This window comes from Narcine bancroftii, chromosome 5 (genome assembly GCF_036971445.1).
Source record: "Narcine bancroftii isolate sNarBan1 chromosome 5, sNarBan1.hap1, whole genome shotgun sequence".
NCBI lineage: Eukaryota > Metazoa > Chordata > Chondrichthyes > Torpediniformes > Narcinidae > Narcine > Narcine bancroftii.
This window is the reverse complement of record NC_091473.1, coordinates 12,393,230-12,420,932: the sequence shown is the minus strand read 5'-3', so window position 1 is coordinate 12,420,932 and position 27,703 is coordinate 12,393,230. Positions and strand designations below refer to the sequence as shown.

Below are 27,703 nucleotides of genomic sequence, written 5' to 3'. Positions count from 1 at the left end.
AACCAAAAGAAAATAAAAAGAGAAAATCCCACCATCCCTCTTAAGGCACTTTTAACATGGTGTGGCTCCAAATAAATTCTCTAACTACAGTGCATAAGAGAGTAGGATTACCTACAAGGTGGTGTGACTCTTCATATGCTACTGTTATTGGCTGCTGTTGGAATCTAGGGGTTAAAACATTATGAAATGATTAATTAATAAGTTTATATTTACTGCATGGTTCAGGGGAAAAGAGGAATGTGATTAAGTGGCAATCACAGCATGGAGCAAAGTTGGCTGAGCAAAATTGTCTGCTCCAAAATACAGGGAGAGGAAATGCATAAAACGATTTAGGAGGAATGCTCAAACTAAAGGAGGTGGTGAGTAGCACAGGAGACACAGGCCAGATCAGAACAAAGAATGGCCTGCAAGAAACAAAGGGAATGGAAAACCAGTCTAGGAGGAAGATTAAGGCAGGAGGAGGTGTTAAAGAGAACAGCAGAAATTGGCCGGCCAAGAACAGAATGGTGATTAGAAATATCTGGGGATGAATTAATTTCTGATCAACACAACAGGATAGTCTGGCCTGGAGGATTAAGATGGGAGCGCTACACCCCAGATATCTGTAAAACAGGAGATGACTTGTGATAACCCTTATGCAAAAAGATCTAGCAAAGGAAGCCAACTTTTGTTCTGTATGATAAGGTTGATCTATATAAACTGAGCCAACTGGACAATAGGGGTCAGTCTTGGGGAGTAGCTCATTGTGCAGGTGACCTATGAACTAACGACTGACCCAGAGCTCTGTTAAGTTTTATTCTTGTGCTGTGTAATAAACTGACTGTTGAACCGAATACCTTCTCCTATCACTTCATTCAAAGAACACGCTGGACTCAGACCACACATAGACTAAATTAAGAGTAAGGTAAAGCCAGAGTCCGACATAGTGTATAATAAGTATCTGTATAAGGTGTATTGTGTTATAGTTATTTGTTTCTATAGTGTATAATAAGTATCTGTTTAAGAATCGTGTAGTGTATCATAATAGTTTATAATAAGTATTTGTTTAAGGATTGTGTACAGTGTGCCGCTGGTGTTTATAATAACGTGGGAAGGGTCGAAGTAGATTGCGGGGTGGCAAAATCCTACCAGGGGAGAGACCCAGTGAAGTACGAAGTCTAAAGGGTTAAAAATCGGAACATAAGATGGAAGGAGTAATTAGGGATGTAGGGCAAGAGTTCGGGGAAGACAGATGGGTTCTCCCATCTGTAAACCGACAGTGGGAAAAAACAAGGAATCAATTACTGGGAGGATTACCAAAGGGTGAGGAGGTACAGGCTATTGCACGGTACGAACAGATATGGAAAGAGCTGCAGAGTCAGGGGAAGGTACCACGAGGGTTTGAAAAAATCCGGCTGGTAATGTACTTGGGAGAAGCCGAGAGGGAAGCGGCAAAGGAGGTACGGGAACATGAGGCAAAGGGACAAGGATCTATATGGAATAGAAGAAGGCTTAAACAGCAGAAGGAAGCGAAGGAACTGAGAAGGGCAGATTTACATAATATGACATTGGCTTGCATGGCTATGGAAGCGAACCTTCAGCATGCTACTAAAAAGGCATCCCCTATCACAAAGGAGTCAAAGGATGAGAAGATCTTGACCTTTTTCAGTCAGTGTAAGGAGAGTTGGACGGATAAAGCAGGAGTACACCCAGCCACAGAACCCTTGCAGACTACACTATTTAGGGCTGCAGTAATGAGTGGACTGCCAGCTGTAGTTAGGGAGGCGTTAGAGAATAACCCTGATATTCCTGGCTGCTTGAATGAGCAATGGGAAAAACATTTGACCCATCACATGAAACGTTACAGGGCTAAGCAAAAGGAGGACAAACAAACTACGGAGTCGGCACAAGTGCAACTCCTTAAGCTTCAATTGGAAGGGGCTAGGAAAAAGGCAAATGAAACAAAAAAGAATTCCTCAAAGGGTGCGAACCAGATGATTCAGCAGCCACCGCAGCCACCACAAGGGAATAATATGAGTTGGCACCCGGCCCCATATTGGGCACCGGGTCCCACCTATGTGGGCAGAACGGGAGGTCCAATGGGGGGATTCCGAGTAAGAGGGAGAGGTCGGGGTGCTCCACGAATGCAACCAGCCGTATGTTTTGTATGCGGTCAGCCAGGACACTGGAAGAGAGACTGCACCCTAGTTTGGGGTCCTCAGGACACTGGGGGAAGGGGATATGGACCACAACAAAATGAGCATTGGGTCCAGCCCCAGAGATCGTCAGTGCCACCCCCGGTACATCAGGCACCCCATGTGGCTTTAGCTCCGAAGAGACAATTCCCTTTGCCGACAGAGGAGGAGCAATATTGCCCACAGTGATGGAGCCCGAGCACCCACGAGCAGGCTAGGTTGGCAGACCCTTTCCTGCAGATTAAAGTAATGGAATTGGAAGTATCCTTTTTAGTGGATACGGGAGCCAGATTTTAAACACTCACTGGTGCTGAGTTTCAAGCTAAAACATCATCCTCTAGCGTCCAGCTGATAGGGTTCTCGGGTACACCAGAAAATCTGCCGTTTTCTACACCACTAGTCACTTCTGTGGCGAGAGAGACTTTTACACATCAATACATTTTGTCAGCCAGGTGCCCTACCAATCTTTTGGGCAGAGACCTACTGGTCAGGTGCGGAGCATCGATCCTTTGTGGACCCAGCAGAATAGAGGTCACCTTTCCAAATGGATATTCTATGAACTGTTCATTAACTACACTTCATTCCGGTTCTCAGATGTTGTTGGTGGCAGCTGGAGGATCCGTGTCTGAGGGACAATGGGCTGACATTTACTGGGGGCTGTTGGAACCAGAGGACCCACAGAAGGGAGGGCTGCTAAAGCTTTATAATCAATGGAAGCCATGGATCCAGACGTTACACCCGTATACCCCTCCCTCGGACCCCCCCCCCCCCATATGACCCTCTTTTATGATGGGGATGAAATGTATCAGCATGCCTTTTATGAAGAGGTAGAGGGCAGGCAATGGGAGATTAATTCGGACTACATAGTGGTAGGAAAGGAGGGAGTGGCCGCTACGGTAGCACTGACATCTGAACAGCTGGAATGGTATGAGATGGCAGGTGAAGCCATTCCTCATGTCACCCTTGCAATTGGCACTACTCACCAGGCAAAAGATTTGGGACCGATGTGTCGGAACTTGATGTCCCTAAGTGACTGGTCCGATACCCAAATACCGACAGTGCAGTTCTCCTCATCTGGTCAGGCATACAGAATTTTGTCCCCGACATATGATCGAGTCCTCCTTGAGCATAGACAGATTGAACGCTTTCATGGTAGAGAGAAGATGGATCACCCCGACTCAGCCCCTATGCTAGATTCTCTCCCTGAGAACCTGTGGTCAGTGGGATCAGCAGATGTGGGTTTTTGTCAGCAGGTTGATCCCATAACCTTCGAACTGTCAGATTACACCCCAATTTGGCAGATGCAGTATCCCCACAAACCTGAAGCTGAGGAAGGTTTGGCAGATACCACTGATGGCCTTATGTATTCAGGGGTGTTGGAACATTTGTGTTCTAGTTGGAAGACACCCATCTTACTTGTTCCTAAACAAGGCACGGGTAAATATTGGATGGCTCATGACTTAAGGCGCATCAATGGTATTGTGAGAACACCCACAGTTTCAGTACCAAACCCATATACTGCCATGACTGCTTTAACCCCTAACCACAAGTGGTTCTCTTGCATAGATTTAGCGAATGCTTTCTTTTGCTTGCCGCTGGCAAAACCATTAAGAGATGTGTTTTAGTTCACGTATAGAGGTAGAAAGTTGCGGTATACTAGGCTTCCGCAGGGCTTTATCTTATCTCCAGGGATTTTCAATCAGGTGTTGAAAGAACAGCTGGGGGGGGTTAGCACTGCCAGGTGGGGTAGTTCTGATCCAGTATGTAGATGACATCCTATTAGCAGCACCTGATCATACTTCCTGTTGGGAGGCCACCTGTCTCCTGCTAGTGCAGCTGTTCAAGGCAGGCTTTAAAGTCTCTCACTCAAAGCAGACAGGTGATCACCTTTTTAGGTAGAATGGTCTCAGTGAAAGGCACAGGGATTTCCCCTGAACATCGAACAGCAATACTACATCATCCAAAACCAAAGACAGTTAAGGAAATGCTTTCGTTTTTGGGTTTGTCAGGTTATAGTAGGCAGTTTATCCCATCGTATGGTGAGTTGACACATCCACTGCGAACTTTGGTGAATGAGCAGGGGATGAGGAATCTGGGAGCTACACTTGATTGGACTGCACAGGCTGAGATGAGTTTTATTCTATTGAAGCAAGCTCTTACAACAGCTATAGATTTGGTGATTCCAAATTATAAACTACCTTTCTTTTTGGATGTTTCTGAAAAAGCACACACAATTGATGATGTTCTTTTTCAGAAAAAAGGGGGTGGAAGATGTGTGCTCACGTATGTGAGTATCACACTAGACCCGACAGAAGACAGACACCCACCATGTACGAGACATGCAGCGGGAGTAGCAAAGATTCTACAAAAGGTGGCACACATAGTAATGGACATGGCCTGACGGTATTAACAACACATAGTATTGTAGCATTTGTGAGCTCGACAGCATTTACAATGACTTCGCTAAGGCAGACGAGACTAGAAAAGATCTTGAATGGTCCAAATGTTACGTTTACCCATGAAGGCATTAACATGGCAGACAATATGGGAGAGGGAGAACCACACTGTTGTGAAAAGAGGGTAGTAAAGGATATTAAAATGAGACCTGACTTACAGGCTACACCCTTGAGAGAACCAGATGAGACCTTATTTACAGATGGTTGTTGTTACAGACACCCCACGGATGGATTGAAAGCCGCCTATGCGGTGGTACGAAAAACTACAGGAGGATTTGAAGAAATCATTACAGGGGCAGTGAGAGGAAAGGAGTCAGCACAATTGGCAGAACTACAGGGAATGATAGCAGCATTAGAATGGGCAGAAGGAAAGGAGGTAAATATATATACAGATTCGGCATATATGGTAGGGACAATACAGGTTGAGCTTTGTCAATGGATTAGAAGTGGGTTTTTAACAGCAGCAATGACCCCAATTAAACACGAGAAGGACGTTAGGAAACTGGCGGATGCTCTCCTGAAACCAAGGGCATTAGCAGTTCTTAAATGTAAAGAACATGATAGAACAGATACGATGGTAGCTCGGGGAAATCAGGAAGCGGACCTGGCCGCTAAAAGGGCAGCAGGATATGGCCCTCAGTTTATTATGATACAGGCAGACAGAACAGCACATGACTTATTACCACCGTGTTCTTCTTTTTTTTCTTTGGCTTGGCTTCGCGGATGAAGATTTATGGAGGGGGTAAAAGTCCATGTCAGCTGCAGGCTCGTTTGTGGCTGACAAGTCCGATGCAGGACAGGCAGACACGGTTGCAGCGGCTGCAGGGGAAAATTGGTTGGTTGGGGTTGGGTGTTGGGATTTTCCTCCTTTGCCTTTTGTCAGTGAGGTGGGCTCTGCGGTCTTCTTCAAAGGAGGTTGCTGCCCGCCAAAATGTGAGGTGCCAAGATGCATGGTTTGAGGCGATATCAGCCCACTGGCGGTGGTCAATGTGGCAGGCACCAAGAGATTTCTTTAGGCAGTCCTTGTACCTTTTCTTTGGTGCATCTCTGTCACGGTGGCCAGTGGAGAGCTCGCCATATAACACGATCTTGGGAAGGTGATGGTCCTCCATTCTGGAGACGTGACCCACCCAGCGCAGCTGGATCTTCAGCAGCATGGACTCGATGCTGTCGACCTCTGCCATCTCGAGTACTTCGACGTTAGGGATGAAAGCACTCCAATGGATGTTGAGGATGGAGCGGAGACAACGCTGGTGGAAGCGTTCTAGGAGCCGTAGGTGATGCCGGTAGAGGACCCATGATTCGGAGCCGAACAGGAGTGTGGGTATGACAACGGCTCTGTATACGCTTATCTTTGTGAGGTTTTTCAGTTGGTTGTTTTTCCAGACTCTTTTGTGTAGTCTTCCAAAGGCGCTATTTGCCTTGGCGAGTCTGTTGTCTATCTCATTGTCGATCCTTGCATCTGATGAAATGGTGCAGCCGAGATAGGTAAACTGGTTGACCGTTTTGAGTTTTGTGTGCCTGATGGAGATGTGGGGGGGCTGGTAGTCATGGTGGGGAGCTGGCTGATGGAGGACCTCAGTTTTCTTCAGGCTGACTTCCAGGCCAAACATTTTGACCGTGTAGGGTAGAAGTAATAATACAGGAACAAGCAAAGGCATCACCTCAGGAAAGGATGGTATGGGAGGAAAGGGGGGAAACCGAGGATCAAGGACTGTGGAGATCGATAGACGGGAGGCCAGTTTTACCATCTGGACTCATGAAACTCCTCCTCGAGGAGGCGCATGGGCGCAGATGATAAGGTACTTGATACATTGGTGGCACCCCTTCCTGCCGGCGATGGTGGAGAACCATATGAGAGAGTGTGAGGTATGTATAACTTTCAATGTCAAGGCGACTGTAAAGCCACATGAAGGACAGTTCCCGTTACCTAAGTTACCAGGGCAGGAAATCGTACTTGATTATACGGACATGATTGAGAGGGTAAGTGGCAATCGATACCTCTTAGTAGCAGTAGATGTGTTCACAGGGTGGCCGGAGGCAATCCCTGCCAAAAGAGAAGATGCAAGGACGGTATGTAAATTCCTGATCAACCAGTATATTCCGAGACACGGATTTCCTAGAAAAATTAGGTCCGATAATGGAAGTCATTTTAAGAATAACGATCTACAGGAGGTAGAAGCAATATTGGGATTGAAACATGCCTTTGGAACGGTGTACCATCCACAATCCCAAGGGAAAGTGGAGAGGATGAACCAAACAATAAAAGGTAAGATCGGGAAAGTACAGGCACGGACCAAACTAAATTGGGTGGATGCGTTGCCCCTGGCATTAATGTCAATAAGGAGTTCGGTAAGTTCTGTGACAGGATTTACTCCATATGAACTACAAACGGGGCACCAGTTTCCGGGACCGGGATCCGGAATTCAGACTACGAAGAATGAGGTAAGTTCAATGGGATGCAAGCTTTATTATGATAAACTAACGGCTCTGGTGTCAGATTTTTCACAACAGGTCACAAGTCCCAACAGAAAAGGGGAAACACCGATACCTTCAGTCGCGGAGTGGGTTCTGCTAAAGGTCATCAAGAGAAAGTGGTCGGAACCCAGGTGGACAGGACCCTACAGAGTGGTGGAGAGGACGTCCCACGCGGTTCGACTACAGGGAAAAGGCGAGACGTGGTATCATTGGAGTCAGTGAACAGCAACGGACCCACCTACACGGACACTGGAACAGATTCGAACGGAGGTGACTGAGAACCTGTGAAGCAACTACGGACTAAGAACACTTAAATCGTCCCTTTAAAGAGACTATTGGATTACGGTGACTGTATTTCAGGATTTGAAGTGATATTTCTATATTGAAGTCAACAGAATTTAGGGGGCTGTGATGGACACTATGTTGTGGGGACTATGGGTGATGTTGTTCCTAGCCCTTGAAGCATCTGGAGAAGGAAACAACTGTACAAAGTGTTTGTGATCAGCCTGGGAGGCCCATAACGAACCGAAACAGTACTTTGCGGATTGGACTGACGTTCCTGAACACTGTGTTGGGGCACCCACTGGACTGAAGTGTGTTCATAATGGCCAAGTTTGTGAGGTTAAGTTTAACAAGGGGTCGGAGATGCCGGTCCTTGCAAAAACTCCTGAGGTCTTGGTCCCATAAGTTAACTGGTGGTTGGTCTCATTTTCATGAGACCAAAAAGGGGACTGTTGGAATCTAGGGGTTAAAACATTATGAAAGAAATTATTAATTAATAATTTTATATTTACTGCATGGTTCAGGGGAAAAGAGGAATGTGATTAAGTGGCAATCACAGCATGGAGCAAAGTTGGCTGAGCAAAATGGTCTGCTCCCACAATACAGGGAGAGGAAATGCATAAAACGATTTAGGAGGAATGCTCGACTGAAGGAGGTGGTGAGTAGCACAGGAGACACAGGCCAGACCAGAACAAAGAATGGCCTGCAAGAAACAAAGGGAATGGAAAACCAGTCTAGGAGGAAGATTAAGGCATGAGGAGGTGTTAAAGAGAACAGCAGAAATTGGCCAGACAGGGACAGAATGGTGATTAGAAATATCTGGGGATGAATTAATTTCTGATCAAAACAACAGGATAGTCTGGCCTGGAGGATTAAGATGGGAGTGCTACACCCCAGATATCTGCAAAACAGGAGATGACTTGTGATAACCCTTATGCAAAAAGATCTAGCAAAGGAAGACAACTTTTGTTCTGTATGATAATGAAATCTAGCAAAGGAAGCCAACTTTTGTTCTGTATGATCAGGTTGATATATATAAACTGAGCCAACTGGACAATAGGGGTCAGTCTTGGGGAATAGCTCACTGTGCAGGTGACCTATGAACTAATGATTGACCCAGAGCTCTGTTAAGTTTTATTCTTGTGCTGTGTAATAAATTGACTGTTGAACCGAATACCTTCTCCTATCACTTCATTCAAAGAACACGCTGGACTCAGACCACACATAGACTAAATTAAGAGTAAGGTAAAGCCAGAGTCCGACACTGCCTTCAGTAAAGGATGCAACTCTGTCTCTATCATCTACCTTGTTAAGCAGCAGCACTAAAAAGCCTGCAGGCACCACCTTGGTGACAGATGGTGGTAATGCAGGGATATGCTCAAGGAATGTGAATTGCCACAGCCATCTTCCTTGAATTTGGAAATGTGTGGAGTTATTCCTGGGGGCCAATAATATTGCTAAAGTCCTACAGAGGACACAGAACAGAATAACATTGCCATATGTGAAAAGAGAAAGACTGGCGGTAAAGACAGAGACATAAGGTTAATGAATCTACTACCATGATGAAGTAGGGATGAGGTCTTTTTCAAGCCCACAGTGACAACATTGAGGGGCCATTTAAAATTAGAGTCTTCAAGAATTACAAGTTTGACATATGTAACTGGGGAACAGAGGAAATGGGTGATGGATATATCATCAAGCTAAAAACACTGGCAAAAAGTGCAAATTCTGTGCTTTAATGATCTGGCGTTATGGCACTGTTTAGTTTCTAACTTGGCAAATGAAAGAATTAAGGCAAATCTATTTGATATATTGCATTCATAATTTCTGGAAGGAATAATCACTTTGAAACAAACCTCTTCGACTCCTTTGCCTCCAGCGGCTGATGTTTTAGGTTGAAGTAGGATGAGGCAATTTAACAAGGCAAAAGTTTCATTTTGGGCAAATGTGATATTTGCATTGTCATGTAGCCCAAATATTTCTGGGGTATCATTAAGTGGTAGGTGCTTAATGTAATCCAGGTAGCCCTGTGGAATTAAATCAAAAGCATGTCAAAAATATTTATATTTAATTTAATATATATGTCTTATACATGCACAGGTTGACACATTTGCTTTGCTAATTGCTGACTGATGTTAAGTTGAAGCATAAAGACATCCAGAAATTTAACTTTCATTATAACATTAGATTTATATAGCAATCTTCAAAGAAAAAAATGTCATCTTGATTCAGACATTTTAATGTCTTTAGCATTAGTTGCCAAATTTTGTATTGCATATTCTGATGATATTCTCCCTGTTATGAGCCCAGAGGACCCCAAACCCCAGCAGCCATAGAAATTCACCAAGACAAATGGTTACTTCAACAAAAATTTATTTTAATTATCTTTAAATTTGAAAACAGGATCAAACTCTAACTTATTACTATTAACTTAACTCCCTAATTCTAAATCTACGTGTATGTAATGTGTGTATAAATTCAGAAAAGTTCTTTAATTCACAGTCCAATCTCACTTCTCACTCTTCCAAAGTTCACTGTTGCAGGCAATTCTTATACTGTGCACATAATTTAACATTTATGAATTTCACCAGGCTTTGGTGCTTGAAAGGTAAATGGTTACAGCTCAGGAAGGTTCTTGTTAGTTTTCATATAGAGATTTGTTGCTTTTTGGACACCCACAACTGATCCCTTTCGATCAGCCACTTCAGTGTCTTGCTGAAGAAACTTGGTCATCAAGGTTTTTCAGATGATAACCTCTCTCTTTCAGGTCACCACAGAGTTCCTTTTTGTTTCCTTATTTCAAGCAAAACCTTATGGAGCTAGTCCTCTCCTCTTGTATGGACCACAAGGGCTTTGATCAGGCTGAACTAAGAACTCACAACCTGTCTTCAAAATGGGATTTCTCCACAAGCTTGCCAGCTTGTCCTGTTCCAGTCCCAGCTGCTGCTGCTGAACTGTAGAACTGAATTCTCTCTCTCTCTCTCACAGAGAAATCCACATGATCCTCTTAGAACAGCCAACTGCACTCAGACAGACTGCGGCTCCGGACCTAATCTTCTGAGTTTGCTCATCTGTTGCTTTCCAAAGCAATAATCCATTACTTCACAGCATGTCCTTATAGGCATCCTTCAAAGTTTTTCAAAGGCACTCGGAGCCTGGACTGTCTAACTTGAGCAGAGCTCTGGCATTTTAAATGAAATCTTTTTTGAAGTGTTTGTATGTGAGCTACACTAAAAAAAACTGCCACAATTTATCTCCTTTAAAACATATCTATATACAATATAAAATATAACATAATCTGTCACACTCTCCCATGCTCAAAATTATCAAAGCCAGTAATAAATTCAAGTTCAGCTTTGTTGTTACGTGTACCAAGATGTAATGATAAAGATTTTGTGAGAAGACCAGTAGACATCGCATACATAGTAAGGCAGTCCAAAAGTGCAGAGTTACAAAGAGAGATCAAATGGTAGAGAGCAAAGGCATCAACATTGTACTATTTTTAGGTTCATTCAGGAGTCTGACAAGGGTGGGAAAGAAAATGTCCTTGAATCTGGTGGTGTAAGGTCTCATACTCATGAATCTTTTTCCTGGCAGGAGGGGAGCAAAGAGAGTGTGGCCAGGGTGGAATGTGACTTTTAACATGTTGGTTGCTTTTCCAAGTCAGCAGGAGTTAGAGATGGAGTTGATAGAGGGGAGGTGAGGGGTGGGTTGGGGGCAAAGGAAATATGATGGCCTGAGCCATATGCACAACTCTCTGCACTTGTTTGGTACCACACAGTGATGATAACTGATAGGATTTTTTCAATGGTGTGCGTCTAGAAGTTGTTAAGGGAAGCAAGTGACAAATTTCACCAGGCTTTCTTTTCCACTCTATCAGACTGACTTCAAAATAAAATAATTTTGGAGGCAGAGTTCTGCTCAAAAATATACAAGACTGAGGAGAAAAATTCCACCCCAAAGGATATCACTTCCAACCCTTTACTAATTCACACTACATTAATTAACTAGTGTCCTATTAGATAATTTGATCAATGATGCTCCCTTTCTTTTTATATCATGTGTAAACTTTTGTGATAATGTTCATTAATATCTTGTCAATTTTAAAGTTGCCTTTCAGTGATTAATGTTGGTTATATTTAATTATCCTAGATTGCTGACTCATTAATCTTGAAGCATAAATAACCACAACGAACTTTAATCTAACTGTTCTTTCCATGAGATGCACAGCACTGTTCCGCAGGGTCCTACTGCCTGGTTCTAGTGCAATGGCTCCGTTCAGGCTTTAAATGACCTGTTAAAGGAGCTGATGGTGTTGTATTTTAAATCCTGCAATTACAAGGTCTGTGCCCAAGATTATAGTGCCTGTGTTGGGACAGTGTACCACAAGGGATTGCAGAATCCAGGGGAGTAACAGACCAGCAAAGGGCACCAGAAACAGGGGGTGGGGTGGAGAACAACATCTCCCTAGCCCAAATGGCCAACCCCCCCCCCCCAACTCCCCATTGAAAAAGGGAAGCAAGCAGAAGAGCCTTAGGTGCTGAAGGCTTCCTGATTTTATCAGGTTTGGATCTGGAGCTTGAGTTGCTGATGGTTTGAACTGGAGTCTGTGCTGGATGTGAATCCAAGGACATTCGGTGTCTCTGAAAGGACCCTCTTTGCTTCTTTTTCTCTTATTGTTAGGGGAGCTGAGTAATGCTCATAATGGCTCTTTGTTTGCCTTACAAAAGACAAAAGTTGAAGTATATCATGTATATTGTATATACTCATGAATATTCGAGTTTTTGGACCAATCTTTCAGGACAAATTGTGTTTTGGGGGTGTCATTCAAGGTGTCAGGAGCTTAAATGGCTGGGACTGGGTGGTAAGACCACATTTGGGGCGTCGGGTGCTCAGATGGGCAGGCAGCTGAGGTGAGGGTTCGCGGTGTGGCGTCAGGAGCTTGGATGGGTGGGCGGACAGGGAATTGGGAACTCGGATGGTCAGGCAGTCGCTGCATCGGAAGCTCGGATAGGTGGGGCGTCGAGGCCAAAAACAGGGGAGTAAATTTTTATATGGGTCATACAGAAAACTTGATTTTTGGGCCAAAAATGGGTGGGGTAAACTTTTACATGGGATTGACTATTAGACGAGTATGCATGCATGTATGCTATTACATTTTTAATGTATTATTACATGAAAGCATGGATCAGCTCTTGAAACTATGATGTTATTGCCATCATAGAAACATGGCTGAGGAAAGCCAGGTCTGGCAGTGCTGAGGGAAATACAAATAAAGAAGGAGAGAACATAGAAGCTGTTAGTAAGAACATGCTAGAGGAACTGTCCAATTATATCATAGGGAGGCACAGCTAGAGGAGCGGTTAGTGCAACCCTGTAACAGTGCCAGCGAGCCAGGTTTAAATCTGGTGCTGTCTGTAAGAAGTTTTTATGTTTCCCTGTGACCTGTGTGGATTTCCTCTGGGTGCTCTGCTTTCCTCCCACCCTCCAAACATACAAGTTTGATAGGTTAATTGGGTATAATTGGGCAGCACAGACCAGAAGGGCCTTCCTTTTTGCCATGTTGGGTCATTAAAATTAAAATTAACTTGGGAATAAGGGAGAGGATGATAAATTTTGCTGGAGTTAAACTGTAGACCTACCAATAATAAAAAAAAAGAGGAATCAGAAAAATATATTGGGAGGCTTGCCAAGAAAGTTAAGGCAAGCTGGTTAAGTAGCTTTAAAATTAGCTTGGTGATAGGAGGCAGAAGTGGAAGGAAACATTTCTGATTGGCCTAACCCGTGGTGCCCTGCAGGAATTGGTAATGACCCCTTGTAGCAGTAAATGGTAAGAATGCTGATGACCAGTGGGACCTTGGGATTCAATCTACAATTTCCTGAGAGTTGGCAACACAGGTTAATTGGATGGCGAGGAAGGCATTTAAGATACTTTCTTCAAAGGTTGGACAATAGAATACAAAAGTTGGGATGTTATCTTGCAACTTTACAAAATATTGGTTAATCTATATTTGGAATATTGGGTGTAGCGCTCCTTAGGAAGGATGTAGAAGCTGGACAGAGTGCAGAGGAGATTCACCTGGCTGTTGCCTGGACCGGAGAACTCTAGCTATGGGGACAGATTGGATAGGCTGTGTATGTTTACTTTGGAACATAGGAGGATGAGAGATGAACACAGAGATATTTTTCTTAAATTTTAATGATTCGGCATAGTAGAAGGCCCTTCCAGTTCATGAAATCCATGCCACCCAATTGATCTACCAACTCCACATGTTTTGGAGGGTGGGAAGAAACAGGAGGAACCAGAGACAGTGCTAGATTTGAACCTGGGTCCCTGGCACTGTAATTGTTATAATACGTATATAAAATTATAAGAGACATAGATAGGATAGATAGACAGAATATTTTTACCACAGTAGGGGTATCAAAAAGGGCGTAGTTTGATGGTGAGAGGAAGGTGTTTTCCATGGAATTTGAGATTTTTTAAAAACACAAAATATTGATGATATCTGGAACTCATTGCCAGAGAAGGTGGTGGAGTCAGATACAATCACTAGGTTTAAGAGACATTTCAAAATAAAATATTTAAAAAAGTCAAAGCAGAGAAGGATTCAAACCTAATGCAGCTAAATTAGATTAGTGGAGCAAAAAGGTCATCATGACTGTAATGGGCCAAAGGGTCTGTTTTAGTTCTGAACAACTTTGTCACTCTATGATTAATAACAGAATGAATAAAAGTGGTAGAGTAATAAATTTGCACTTGCTTCAAGTTCACTTTCAGTGTTAATCTGCACATAGATTCCAGATTCTGAGTACAGGTGTCCTTCCTCCAGAACATTTCCATTGTAAAAATCTGCCAAGATGTTCATTATACATCGTCTGTCCCAGTCATCTGTCACACGACCTCCATAATTAATCTCCCCAGCTGTATACTTCAGCACCTGTGAAGTCAAAATAAATATTTGAAATGGAATATTTAGCATTGAACCGGAAGTCAATAAAAAGGATAATTAAAAAGACTGAGAAGATCTCTGGTGGTTCCCTTTCCTCTTTAGATGACATTCACTAAGAGCGTTGTTTGAGTAGGACTCAAAAAAAATTATTGAGGACCCTTTTCTACCCAACACACAGTATTTTTGACCGACTATCAGGTAGTAAGTACAGAAGTATCAAAATCAGGACTGCCAGGCTGGGAAATAGATTCTTCCCACAGAGTGTTAAATTAACATAGAACACTATAGCACAATACAGGTCCTTCGGCCCTTAATGTTGTGCCGACCCATATATTCCTTAAAAAAGTACTAAACCCACCCAACCCTATAACCTTTTTCATCCATGTGCCTGTCTATGAGTTTCTTAAATGCCCCTAATGTTTCATTCTCCACCACCATCCCTGGTAAGGCATTCCAGACACCCACAACGCTCTGTGTAAAAAACTTATTCATGATGTAACTCCTAAACTTCTCTCCCTTAACTTTGTACATATGTCCTCTGGTGTTTGCTACTCCTACCCTGGGAAACAGGTTCTGGCTGTCCACCCTATCTATATCTCAGTATCCTGTAACCAAGTAAATAATTCCAAATTTGTATGTTCCTGCAGTGTCTCTTGCATCTTCAGCAGGCTCTTTCAATTCCATCCTGTCCTGACAGTGTCAGATCTTGGATTTACTTCCTCCAGAACAGTGGCCTTGTTGTCCCAAGTGTGGGAATCTCTGAGTCTCCCTGTGTTGTGTTTTGCCAGTGGCCCTAATCTTCTCGCTGACCTGACATAATTTGCTTTTTGTCTCCCTTGCAGATGCTTTTGTTTAAATTTGACTTCTTCAACATCTCTGTTCTTGTTTGGATCTGCAGAGTAGGGAAGTGCGGCACATAGTCTACGTCCCATCTGAAGCTCAGCGAGTGACTTGTCATGTTCAAGTGATGAAACTCAGTAACTCAATTGAGGTAGATACGGATCTGAGCCACTGTCTTGTGCTTTCTTGAGTAGCTCTTTAACTATGTGAATTCCTTTCTCTGCCTTACCGTTTGACTGGGGATGCAGAGGACTTGAAGTCACATGTCAAAATTCATACACTTCTGCAAAGTTCTGGAATTCTCTACAGCTGTTGCATGGTCCATTGTCACTGTAGACAATATGAAGAATTCCATGTCTAGCAATGATCAATTTCATATATTCAATCACATAAGCAGCAGACATATTAGGAAGCAGTGTTATCTCCAGATTGTTTGATAGTCAATAACCAGCAAATAATTCTTTCTATCCATGTGGAACAGATCAGTCCCCAACTTTGTGCCATGGTTCTACTGGCATATCAGTTATGATCGTGGGTTCCTTTGGCTGCTTTGCGTGATGTTTCAAACAGGTCTCATAGTCAGAAACCATCCTATCAATATTAGCAATTATCTCTGGTCAATAAACATCAGTTCTGGCCCTCCTCTTGCATTTTTCCATTCAAAGGAGCCCCTCATGCACCCTTTTCAGCCTCTCATCGCAGTGATTGAGGTATGGTAATTCTACTCTGTCTGAGTAGAAGCCCATTGACAACACTCAGCTCAGCTCTGATAATGTAGGCCTCTAGGCCATCCTTCATTCAGATTCTTTATGACCTTGTGTAGAACTGTGTCCTTTTCTGTTTCAGCTACAATCTGCTTGGATTTCATGTCAGATACAGGAAGAGACTCAATTATCAGGTTCATATGAAGATTCACATCTGTCTTTGTGGAATTCTCATTGTGTGCTTCATTCTGCATCATTGCCCTGGATAATGCTTCAGCTAACACAACAGATTTCCCTGTGACATACACCCTCTTGACTAAGCTTGAGCTTTCACATGTTTTGTCACCAAGCAGTGACTTATGTCCATCTGGGACTACTGCGAACCTTAGGTTTAGCTTTAACTTTCACCTTGAGTTCACATGTACCTTTCATGTCAAGGCTCTGTCCATTAAGCTTTGAGCTGTACAGGATTTTCATGGATGTATGGCTTTATCTTCATTGCCCTGATGTTTCACTCACAAATCAAATTGACCTTTTCCCCTGTGTTCAGCTTGAAAGGAATATTTGTTCCATTTGTAGGCAATGACACAGTCCACTTATCCTGCTTGACTCTGTTTACTCTTGACTGCTTCGTGTCTGTTGGTTTATAATATTCCTGCACTACCATGCCAGTGAAAAGTGGATCACTGAGGGCAGTTTCTTCTATAGTGTGTACAATGTGCTTGCTTTTGCTTCTGATTTGTTTCCCTTTGGAAAAATATTGCTTTGCACAGTGATTCTGCCCTTTGCCGTAGCCTGGGCATTGTTTTGGTGCATGTTGAGTGCCACATTATTTACAAATGAATGTCTCTTTTCCTTTTCCTTTATGTGTGTGGACACACACTGTGGCTATGTCCATGCCTTTGTTTTCACTGGCTTTTGCACTATCTCTGAATTTTTTCACATGCTGCAGAGCTAATTCACTGGCGTGGCATATTTTCACAGGTCCAGCTAAGGTTGTTTCTTGCAGTAACCTCTCTCTCATTTTTTTTCAATAACACAGAAAGCAATTTGATCACAGATCATTAAAACTTGTAGCGATCCAAAATTGCATGTTCTTGCCTTTAGTTTCAAGTCCACAAGCAAAACACGTACCTCTCGAATGTTTCATTTTTATTTGGTGAAAAGTGTTCATCAAACATCTCGATAACTTTGTTAAACTTGCCCTGGTTTTCTGCCTCGGCAAAACCAAATGTATTGAAAACCTCTACTGCTTGAGGTCCCGCCACAGTAAGTAGCAGTGCAATCTTCCATTCATCAAGTTTGCTATCAAATCCAATCGCTTGTAGGTAGAGCATGAATCTTTGTTTGAACAATCTCCACTCATGGTCAACATTTCCAGTTCAATTTACACTCTCTATGTTTTTTCAGCTGATAATAACTGATAAACACTCTGCATACTCCTGGTACCATGTGATGTTTCTTTTATTGTAATAAAGAAACTTGGGTTCTTTTAAAATAACTATACTTTATTAGCACACTCAGGACCGTGTGGAGGCTCCATCTTGAATCCAACCAAAGTTGCAACAAACTAGTCTCTGACTCCCTCTAGTGGTGGAAAAGATCTCTAGCACTCTATCACTACAGTTGGGAGGTTGATTTCCTGACATGTGCCTTGGTTCTTGGTTTGACAAGATATGTAAAATGTTGGAAATTATAATTTTGCATTGTTAATGCAATGATTCTGCTTTGGAGCATTCCCTGGACAAACTCTTTACACCTTAAATAGCTGCAGGGGACATTTTAGGGGAAATTACCAAATAGTAGAAAAATACTGCTCCCCCCTCATCCTTGCATCCCACCCCTCTTCTACTTTTATCAATAAAAGGGCTTTTCAATCTGTCAGGCACTCAAAACAATGATGAGAATTTCTTTACTCTTAGCCATTGAACTGAAGAATGATACAGCCTTCAACATTTCATATCTAAGTGTTGATTAAAGGTTAGGCTGCTGAGGTTAATAAAATGTACTTGCTGAATCTCACAGCTGGTGCTGATACCAACTCCACAACAGTAAGAGAATGATTGACAATTTGTTTTGAGACCCAGGGTAGAAGTTCTAAGAAAAAAAAGCAGAAATAAATTACATCTTTTGCTTTAGGAGATACTTTTTGAGAATGATTAATACCAGTTAGTGCTGGAGTGTCTGAAGGCCAAATGTACTGAGGTCAAGGGAGGACAATCCCAAATTTCCAGGTAAATGAAGATCTCAAATTCTCAAGTAAATTTCTGATCAGCATTTTAGGTCTAAAGCTAAAACTGTTGTATGAAAGCTGTTGTCTGTTCTTCTATCTTACAAATTTGATTTTATGTCACCTTAATGATGAAAAATATCTTTGTAGTTGGAATTACAAAATTCCAACAAGTACCTTGAAAGGTAATATCATATACTCTTCCAGGAACATCTTCAATTGGCTGATACAGATTCGTAGATCCCCATCTGTAAACTCATAGGGAATATTAAATCCAAGGGGCCCAAATTTCCTGCGTTCAATGATGACTCCATGGAACAGACACAAAGAGAACAGGAGGGACTTAAATTCTGAAACCTGAAATTGAGGGGAAAAGGTTTAAGATCAAATGTAATTACACAATGATATTGTAACTTAAGGATATTTGGAAAAAGATAAATAATCTGTGGATAAAAGGAACCAGTGCTTGAGATAGTCTTCTATTTCAAGAAATAATTTAATAAAAGCCACAACAAAAGGCTACATTAAGGCAAGATGTAATGAGTAATGTGTCTCATTATTGGTGCATTCAATAAGGAGCTGCATATAAGACTTATACATTAAATAAGGATGCATGGATTTGGGGGTAATGTGTTAACATGGATAATAGATTTGTTCGCCAACAGAAGGCAGAAAGGATGTCAATCAGTGGTGACCTGTGTGCCACAGGGGCACACATGATGTACATTAATGATTTGGAAGAGGAGACTGATTGTAGCTTATCTGAGTTTGCTGATGGCACTAAATAGAGTGGAATAGCAAATTGTTCAGAGGATGTGAAGAGTCTGCAGAGAGATAAGTTGGTAGGCAAGGTAGATGGAGTATAATTTTGGTAAATGTGGTCAATCACTTTGGAAGGAAAAGTAGAAGATCAGATTATTATTTAAAAGGTCAAAGATTGCAAAGAAACCTCAGAGTGCTTGTGCATGAATCGCAAAAGATTGGTAATCAAGAAGAAAAATGGGGTGTTTGTCTTCATCACTAGAGGAATTGGATTTAAGAGCAGGGAGGTTCTGTTACAACAGTGCAGGGTACTGGTGAGGTTGCACCTAGAGAACTACATGCAGTTCTGGTCTCCATACTTGAATGAAGATATACTGGCTTTTGAAACACTGCAGAGGAGGTTCATCAGGTTGATTCCAGAGATGTGGGGAGATATAGAGGCATATTGATATAGATAAGAATAGTTAAAAATCTGGAGTGGAAAGAAATATGAGGAAATGTGAAATTGTCCACTTGACAAGGAAAAGAAGTCTTATTGAAATGGCTTGGGCAGCAAAGGAATCTGGGTATTTAAGTGGATGATTTATAAAGAGGCTTGGATGAAGGTACTAGAAAGTAATTATAAAATCTAACAGAACATAATTTTTTTAATTGTTTGGATAATTGTTATGAAAGTAGGGAGGTAATGCTACAGTTACATAAGGCCTTATTAAGAGGAATATGTACAAGGTGGTATAGCGGGCCGGGTCAACCCCGCACACAAAAGGCTGAATCGCCATAGCAAACAGCCAGTGGGGCAGGGCACCAAGGCTTTCCCCTCACTGTACAGAAGTTCCAGGCTGCAGGAGCGCTTTGCCAGGGGAATGGCCAGGCCTCACAGCAGCATTATAACATCATTCCCGTGAGCCTGTCGCCTCCGCTAAAAAAGGAACGCGCGTGGTTTGAATAGACGGCAGTGGTGTGGTGTGGACAGCATTTATTTCAGCAGCTCTGCCTTTAGCAGGGCTACAGAGGTGACTCTGAACAGGTTCTAATGTTTTTAGAACCCACAACATGCAGCAAGATGAATCCTGCCAACTCATCCACAGACCAAGCGGCTGGCAACAACGGATCACCCACGGCAGTTCATGCTGTAAGCGCCCACTTACCACCATTCTGGGCAAAACCAACCACGCAGTTGGCTGCAACTTGCAGAATCACAGTTCATCTTGCGAGGAATAACAGCCAAGGACATGAAGTTCTGGCACGTGGACAGCACCCTTGACCCTGCTGCAGCAGCGAAAGTTGCCCCGTTTGTCAACAACCCACCCGTGGACGGCAAGCACATGATGTTTAAACGGTTTTTGCTTGAGTAATTTGAACTTAGCTGACATGAACGGGCCATTCGCTTGCTTAACACGTAGGGCCTAGGTGATCGCAACCCCTTAGAACTGATGCAGGAGCTAGTGGCCCTTGCAGACGGACCACAGAGTACTTCCTGTTTGAGGTTCTGTTTCTTTCCAAGTTTCCAGTCCACATTGCTGCCGCCATCTCCAACATGGACTTTGTCGAACTGCACCTCATGGTGAGAGAAGCAGACCGGCTCTACCGCACTCTGCAACCCAACTATATCCACGTGCAGCCCACTTGCGCAGTGAGAGCAACAGCACAAACCTCAGCAACCTCGTGTGCCCCCATGGTGGCCATCCCAGCAGTCCAGCCACAATATGGTGACTGCAGCAACAAAACAGCAGGGTACTGCTACTATCACCATCGGTGGGGCTGCAATGCCTGACAGTGCATACCATCCTGCACCTTTTCAGTCAGTAAACCCAGTCCGATGCAGGGAAATGAGCAAGCTCACCGTTAGTGGCCTCAGTGATTGGTACCAGTAAAGGCCTGCTTTAACTTTGCGACCGGAAGGCCCAGCGGGAATTCCTAATGGACACCAGTGCAGAAATCAGCTGGTTCCACCCACGTTCTTTAAGCAGAAGAACAATGCCAGAGGCCTACCCTTACAGGCTGCCAATGGTTCAACCATCCCCACCCAAGGGGCACGCTGCATGACCATTCACACCAGGAATGCTGTATTCAGGTGGGACTGTACTGTTGCCTCAGTAGGCCAGACTCTCTTAGGAGCAGTTTTCCCCTGAGTGAGCGAACTCCTGGTCGACCTCAACCGATGCCAGCTGGTTAATGCCATCACCTTCCAGGTTTTCCCCCTCACACTGTGCCAAAGCACTTTCTGGCCTTTGAGATTCCACACGCTCAAACAAAGTGAGTACAATGCACTGGTCACTGACTTCCCACTCTATTGGCCCCCAACTTCTATGATGTGGAACTAGCACATGGCTTGTAACACCTGTGTACACATGGGCGTAGCGATTGCCCCAATATAAGTTCCTCCAAGCCAAGGCCGAGTTTGCCACACTGGAGGAATTGAGGATCCAACAGCCCGTGGGCTTCGCCACTACACATGGTCCCAAAGAACTCTGGCAGCTGGTGCCCCTGTGGAGACTACTGCAGGTTCAATGACACAACTGTATTGGACAGATACCCAATCCTGCATATACAGATCTTTGTTGTATGACTCCAAAGTGCCCAGATTTTTTCCAAAGTCGATCTGGTGAAGGGCTACCACCAGATCCCAGTGCACCAGGACGATATCCAGAAGACAGCCATAATCACCCTGTTTGGCCTCTTCGAGTTCCTGAGAATGCCATTTGGACTGGAAAATGCGGCCCAAACATTCCAGCGCCTTATGGACCTGGAGGGGATTTTTGTGTACCTGGACAACATTGCCAGCCCAGAGGCCAGGACCCACAAAGAACATTTAAAATGCCTGTTTGCCCGGCTGCAGACTTTTGGGCTAACCATCAGCCTGTCCAAGAGCCAGTTCGGTTTGTCCACCATTGACTTTCTTGGGCACTGCTTCTCCAGTGAAGGAGCAACACCTTTGCCTGTCAAGGTCAAGGCCATTTGGAACTTTCCCAGGCCCAGAACCCTCAAAAGCCTGCAGGAATTCCTTGGGATGGTGAATTTCTATCATTGCTTCCACCACGCAGCCTCTCCTTGACCTCGTTAAGGCAGATAACAAGGAGCCCAGCTGATCTGCAGAAGCACTCCAGGCATTCGAGGAGACCAAAACAGCACTTTCCAAAGCCATGTTCCTGGCACACCTGGATCCATACTTATCCCTGTCGTTAACAATAAATGCCTCAGAATGGGCAGTGGGCGCAGTGCTGCAACAGTGGTGGCCACACACTTTCTTCAGCAAAACCTCCAACCACCCGAGATGAAGTACAGTGCTTTTGATTGCGAACTGCTGGCAATGTACTTGGCCATATGTCATTTCCAGTACCACAAGTCGCTGGTGCAAGCGTTGGGCAAAATCTCAGACCCCTGGTCAGTGAGGAAACAACGGCACCTTTTGTACATCTCTGAATAAACAACGGACATCTGCCACATAGCAGGGAAGTCCAATGTGGTAGCTGACGCACTGTCCAGGCCAACGATCTCCAAGGTGACGGGTGGCGTCAACAGAGCTCAGCTCGCCAGGGACCAGGCTGAAGATGCCGACTCACAGGCATACCACATTGCCATCACCAGCCTACAAATTGAGGAGTTCCTACTGGACCCAGGAGGCCCAACACTCCGGTGCGATATGTCTACAGACCACCCCAGGCCAATCCTGCCTGAAACCTGGAGATGTCGGGTATTCAGTCAAGTGCATGGACTCTCTCATTCTTCCATCCGGTCAACAGACTGCCTCATTTCAGACAGATTTGTATGGCATGGGCTTCAGCAAGAAGTTTCACTTTGGGCAAAAACCTGGTACAATGCCAGTGAGGCATTGGCATACTAAAGTCCATTGGGACACTAAAGACCCAATGCAACATATCCCACCTGCAGCGGACAGGTTTGAGCATGTGCATGTGGACATTGTAAGGCCTCTTCCCATCAGCCAGGGGTTGAGTTATCTTTTCACCATGGTCGGCCTCTTTACACGCTAGCCAGAGGCAGTGTCCATGCCGGCCTGTGACATGGAGACCTGTGCGAGGGCCTTTACCTCACAGTGGGTCGGTTGTTTTGTTGTCCCTTCCCACATAACTTCGGACCAGGGAGCCCAGTTTACCTCTTCCCTCTGGGCAACCATGGCCAAGTTCTGCGGCAGCCACTACACCACACAACCCCTACCACCCCCAATCCAATGGGATGGTAGAACGCTTTCACTGCCATCTAAAAGCAGCCCTAAAATCACAGCTGTATGGGCACAACTAGATGGATGAACTCCCATGGGTCCTGCTGGGCATCCACACAGCACCTAAAGAGGGCCTCCTCACCTCATTGGCAGAAATGGTCTATGGCGCACTGCTCTCCATCCTGGCGAAATCCATTTTGGCTCCACAGAACCGCTACCGAATGCCCTGGACATCCTACAGCAGCTGAGGAACCACACCACCTAGCCACGTCCACATCCTACCATCACCAATGGGATGCCAACCAGCCATGTCCCACAAGAACTCAAAGCCGTGGATTTTGTCTTTGTAAGGTACCCTCTGCAGTGCCCTTACAAAGGGCCTTTCAAGTTATTGAGAAGGGAGGGGGTTGTATATACTCCAGACAATGGAGGCAGGCACGGCATGTTTATAGTCGACCACCTCAAGAAAGCCCACTTGGACTGTATAGAGTCCTCTCCTACACTATGGCACCGGGGGCGCCCACCCAAAGACAATCTCCCAAACCTCACCCAAAGAGACTGCTATTCTGGGAGTGGGGGGGGGGGGGGAGGTGTAGTGGGACGGGTAAACCCAGCACACGACGGGCCAAATTGCCATAGCGAACAGCCAGCGTGGCAGGGCACAGGGGCTTTCCCCCATCGCGCAGAAGTTCCAGCCTGCAGAAGCGCATTGCCAGGTTACGGCCAGGCCTCCCGGCAGCATTATGACATCACTCCCATGAGCTGTCACCTCCCTAAAAAGGAATGCACGTGGTTTGAATAAACGGCAGTTACTGGCTTACTTGCTTGGTGAGGACAGGATTTATTTGAGCAGCTCTGCCTTTAGCAGTACTTCAGTAGACCTCTTTATTTAATAAACACTCATTGGATTCATATCTAGAAAGGATGGGTTGTCTTATAAGAAGGGATGGATGAGCAAGGGTTCTATCCACTGGAGTATTGGCAGAGCAGATGCCAGATTTTTCTCCTCATGTTAAATCAAGAACAAGGGCCATTCTTTTCAAATAATAGTGCACACATTAAAGGTAGGGATGAGGTGATTCTTTTTCTCTTGGAGGGTTATAAGTCTGTGTACCTTTGTCCTCAAAGGGCAGAGGAAGTCGGAGTCTTGGACAAGTAGAGGTAGTTTGGTATCTGGATAAGTCAGGGATGAAAGGTTTCCTCAGTTAGGTGGGAATGTGGAGCTGAGATTGCAAGATCTGCCGAGATCTGCTTGAGTGTTCTACTCATAGTCCTACTTCACACCAAATCTGAAGATTTCTCATCAGAGAAGCTGTAAACAGGTAGTTGTATCTTTCAGTTATACTTAAGGAGATGAGAGATAGCCCAGTCCTTTAACAGTCTGGGGCCATTCTCTTGTAGAAAAAAAATGTTCAGCAACAAGTTTTAAAGTAATAGATGGTGTTGAGAGGGTAATTTTAAAAAATTGTATCTCTAAATAGGTAAGGGGTCAGAAATTTTAATCTGTGACTGAGTAGAGAGGTCAGGAAAAACTTCTTTTTGTATTGAGTTAAATTTAAAAATTAAATTTAGGTATACATAGAGCATAGAAACAGGCCCATCGGACCCATGAGCTTGTGCTGCCCAAATACCCCAATGAACCCACAACCCCTGTATGTTTTTGAAAGGTGGAAGGAAACCAGAGCACACTGAGGAAACTCATGCAAACATAGGGAGAACAGATAAACTCCTTACAGAAAATGGCAGATTCGAACCTGGGTCGTTGGCACTGAAATAGAATGCACTAACCGCTATGCTAATCTTGCCACTCTCAAAGCATGGAATACTTATTAGAGAATGGAATAGTTTGGTTTAATGAGTAATTATGGTAGATATGGTTACATCTTGTTAGCATTGAGGAGATAAACATTGAAAAAAAGAGTGAGAGATAAAGGAATGGAAATGCAGAGATGTAAAGTCTCAATAGACTGAAGTGCCTCCTTTCCATCTGCTAAATTTCTATAATTAGATGTGCCTGACCTCTGACAAGATGTCGGAAGCCCATTATAGTTAGTATCCTGCACAATCAAATCACACACTTTTCACGCCAAAATTTAAATTGTAAAATTACCTTAGAACAAGATATTAAAAAGTCATCAGAAAAATTTGCGTAGGTTTTCATCAGGTTAGCTTTTATTCCTCGTGGTGGTTCAATAGTCATCTTGGAGCCATTTTGAAGAATTGAAACTGGAAATGTATTGCTTGGCAAACTAGTCAACCAAATCCTGAAATCACGATGAACCTAGATATTAAAAAGTATCAATTAGATCTGAAGCAAGCAAAAGAATCTTAAAACAGCATAGACCGCTGGTAGAATATTGGTTATATTCCAATCTCAGACTAATATAATTATTATAGTAATGATTATGTTTCATGCACTCCATTGAATATCAAGCACTTGTTGAGGTTGTTTCAATTTTCTTTTCTTTCAACTGAAACAAAACAACATGAAGAAAATCAAGAGATTCCTATGTGGTGAATTGCAAGCAGCCCACTCAGAACATTTGGAACACTGGTCAGAGTTATCTCGACCTTTGTGCAATTCGATAGCTAATCTCAGTTACAGCAATCACAAAATGATTGGATTGTTCTTAAAACTCATTGTGCTCATTAGGGTCTTTCAAGGGGCCACATCATGGGCTTCATTAGGTTGAAAATTAGATAGAGATAGTTGTTTCTACAAGCTCAGATAATACACACTACTGTCTAATTCATAGGGATAATTCATACTGGTCATCTCATTGGGAATAACATCTGCTGGTTGTTTTTATTTTGCTGTTGATTAAATGTTTAATTTGCCACAGTTAGTCCTTATTCAGAAAGGTTGGAACAGATCACTTGGAAGGAATCAAGCATTCCATTCAGTTACAAGATTTCTTCAAAAGCTACTCACATAACTGTACTCATGAGAAAGCATTTTTAATCCCCTTTATAGTAAAAATGCCAAAAAACTTGGAATTATATATTTCTACTAATTAAGAATGAGTTCACGGGGAGGACCACGAAAGATTCCTGGATACCACTGTACAATCATGAAAGGTTTTCTTTCTCTGTTTAACCCAAGGAAAGGTAGTTATCTAAAGACTGAGGAGTTAAAGGATCACAGGATAAATTTTATTGATATAAAATTGGCTAATGCTGCTGACCCCCAAAATGTAAACCCAACTCATTGCAGCTTTTGAGGAAAAAATGTGCAAAGTTCTACTTGGCTCATTCTGGAGACAGAAATGAACACAAATAGTAGAACTATAATCTGGTGTCTGTCCTTTTGTGGTGGTATTTATGAAGAAAGTATTTTCATAATTCCACCCTTTTCCATATATAACTCCTTTATTTATTTTTGCACCCATCTCACAATCTTTAGTCCTGTTTGCAATCAAATATTGTCAAAATTAAAGGGATTACTGACAGCATTAACTATTTACCCCTACCCATATTACAATAAAAGAAAAACACACACCTTGTCAGGATCCACTGTTTCAATAAGTCTCTCCAGAGAAGGCATCCAGCTGGGAGCCAGATGACAATTTTGAAAAAACACCCACTTTCCACGCTCCATGGAATTATGCATCATGGCTTCTGCCCTTGGTCCCTGCATATAAAAAGTATTACAACAGCATGATTGATAAAAATAAAACCATGTAATATTTGTATTTGAATATATTTCTAGATATATTTAAACGGAAATTATAAATGTATTTTGGTTATTTTTAACATGAGTAAGAAAAGAAATTCAAAAACTGAAACGGAACCTCTGTGATTATTATGTTTCCCTTATTGTTTCTAATTATTTCCTAAAACTTGGGAGAAGTAACTCCGAGAAATGTCTCAATGCTCAAACTGTTGGTCTTGTCATGACCAGAGATTCATGACCAATCCCTTTTATCACCACACCCAATATTTAATCTCTCTCTTCAATTGCTCTATTTTGATGGAAATACTCATTAGCTGGTAATGAATAAAAGGGCTCAGGCTCAAAACTTCATTTACATATCTTTACCTCATGTGGATACTGCAAGATCTGCTGAGTTCCTCCAGCATTTCTATGTTTTTACTACAATCATAGCATTTGCAGACTTTTATGTTTCATACAAATTGCTTTATTTTCAGAGAATTTGTAAATGGGATTAAATATTGTATAATTATCAGTGAATATTTCCACTATGGAACTTGTAGTGATGGGAAATGATTGGTGAATCAGCTGAAGATGGTAAAATCCAGGACACTACCTGAGGATATTCTGTGGCTCAGAAGATAGACCTACAAAAATCTGAGAATGCTGGAAACACTCAGCAGGTCAGTTCACATCAATAAGAAGAGAAACATAAGTAATATTTCAGGATGAAGACCTTTCGTCAAATGGGAAGGAGACAAAAGAAGCTTTAGGGAAAGGGGAATGTCTGTGATAGGGTAAAATCAGTGATATTATGGGAATAAGCTATAAACTGTTATCTGGCCAATGAGTGAATGGGAGCAGTAAGGAATGGGAGTATAGACAATAGATTGTTGGGGTTGCTAATTGAAGAACAGTAAGATATGACTGGCAGGTCAGGAAAGGCATGTCTTCCACTCCCAGACTTAAAAAAAAGGAAAAATAAACAAACA

General features: G+C 43.2%; 1 protein-coding gene across 4 annotated transcripts in view; it reads right to left on the bottom strand.

Moving 5' to 3' along the window:
* The window catches only part of dnah1 (dynein, axonemal, heavy chain 1), a 431,328-nt gene that overhangs the window by 46,453 nt on the left and 357,172 nt on the right, over nt 1–27,703 (bottom strand). For all 4 annotated transcript variants that reach the window (XM_069936771.1, XM_069936773.1, XM_069936772.1 and 1 more), the window contains 5 exons: nt 26,559–26,690; nt 25,170–25,340; nt 18,295–18,474; nt 14,155–14,331; nt 9,247–9,417 (listed from right to left, as the gene is read on the bottom strand). In XM_069936771.1, coding sequence (XP_069792872.1) covers nt 9,247–9,417; nt 14,155–14,331; nt 18,295–18,474; nt 25,170–25,340; nt 26,559–26,690 — 831 coding nt within the window. The remainder of the gene's footprint in view (nt 1–9,246; nt 9,418–14,154; nt 14,332–18,294; nt 18,475–25,169; nt 25,341–26,558; nt 26,691–27,703) is intronic.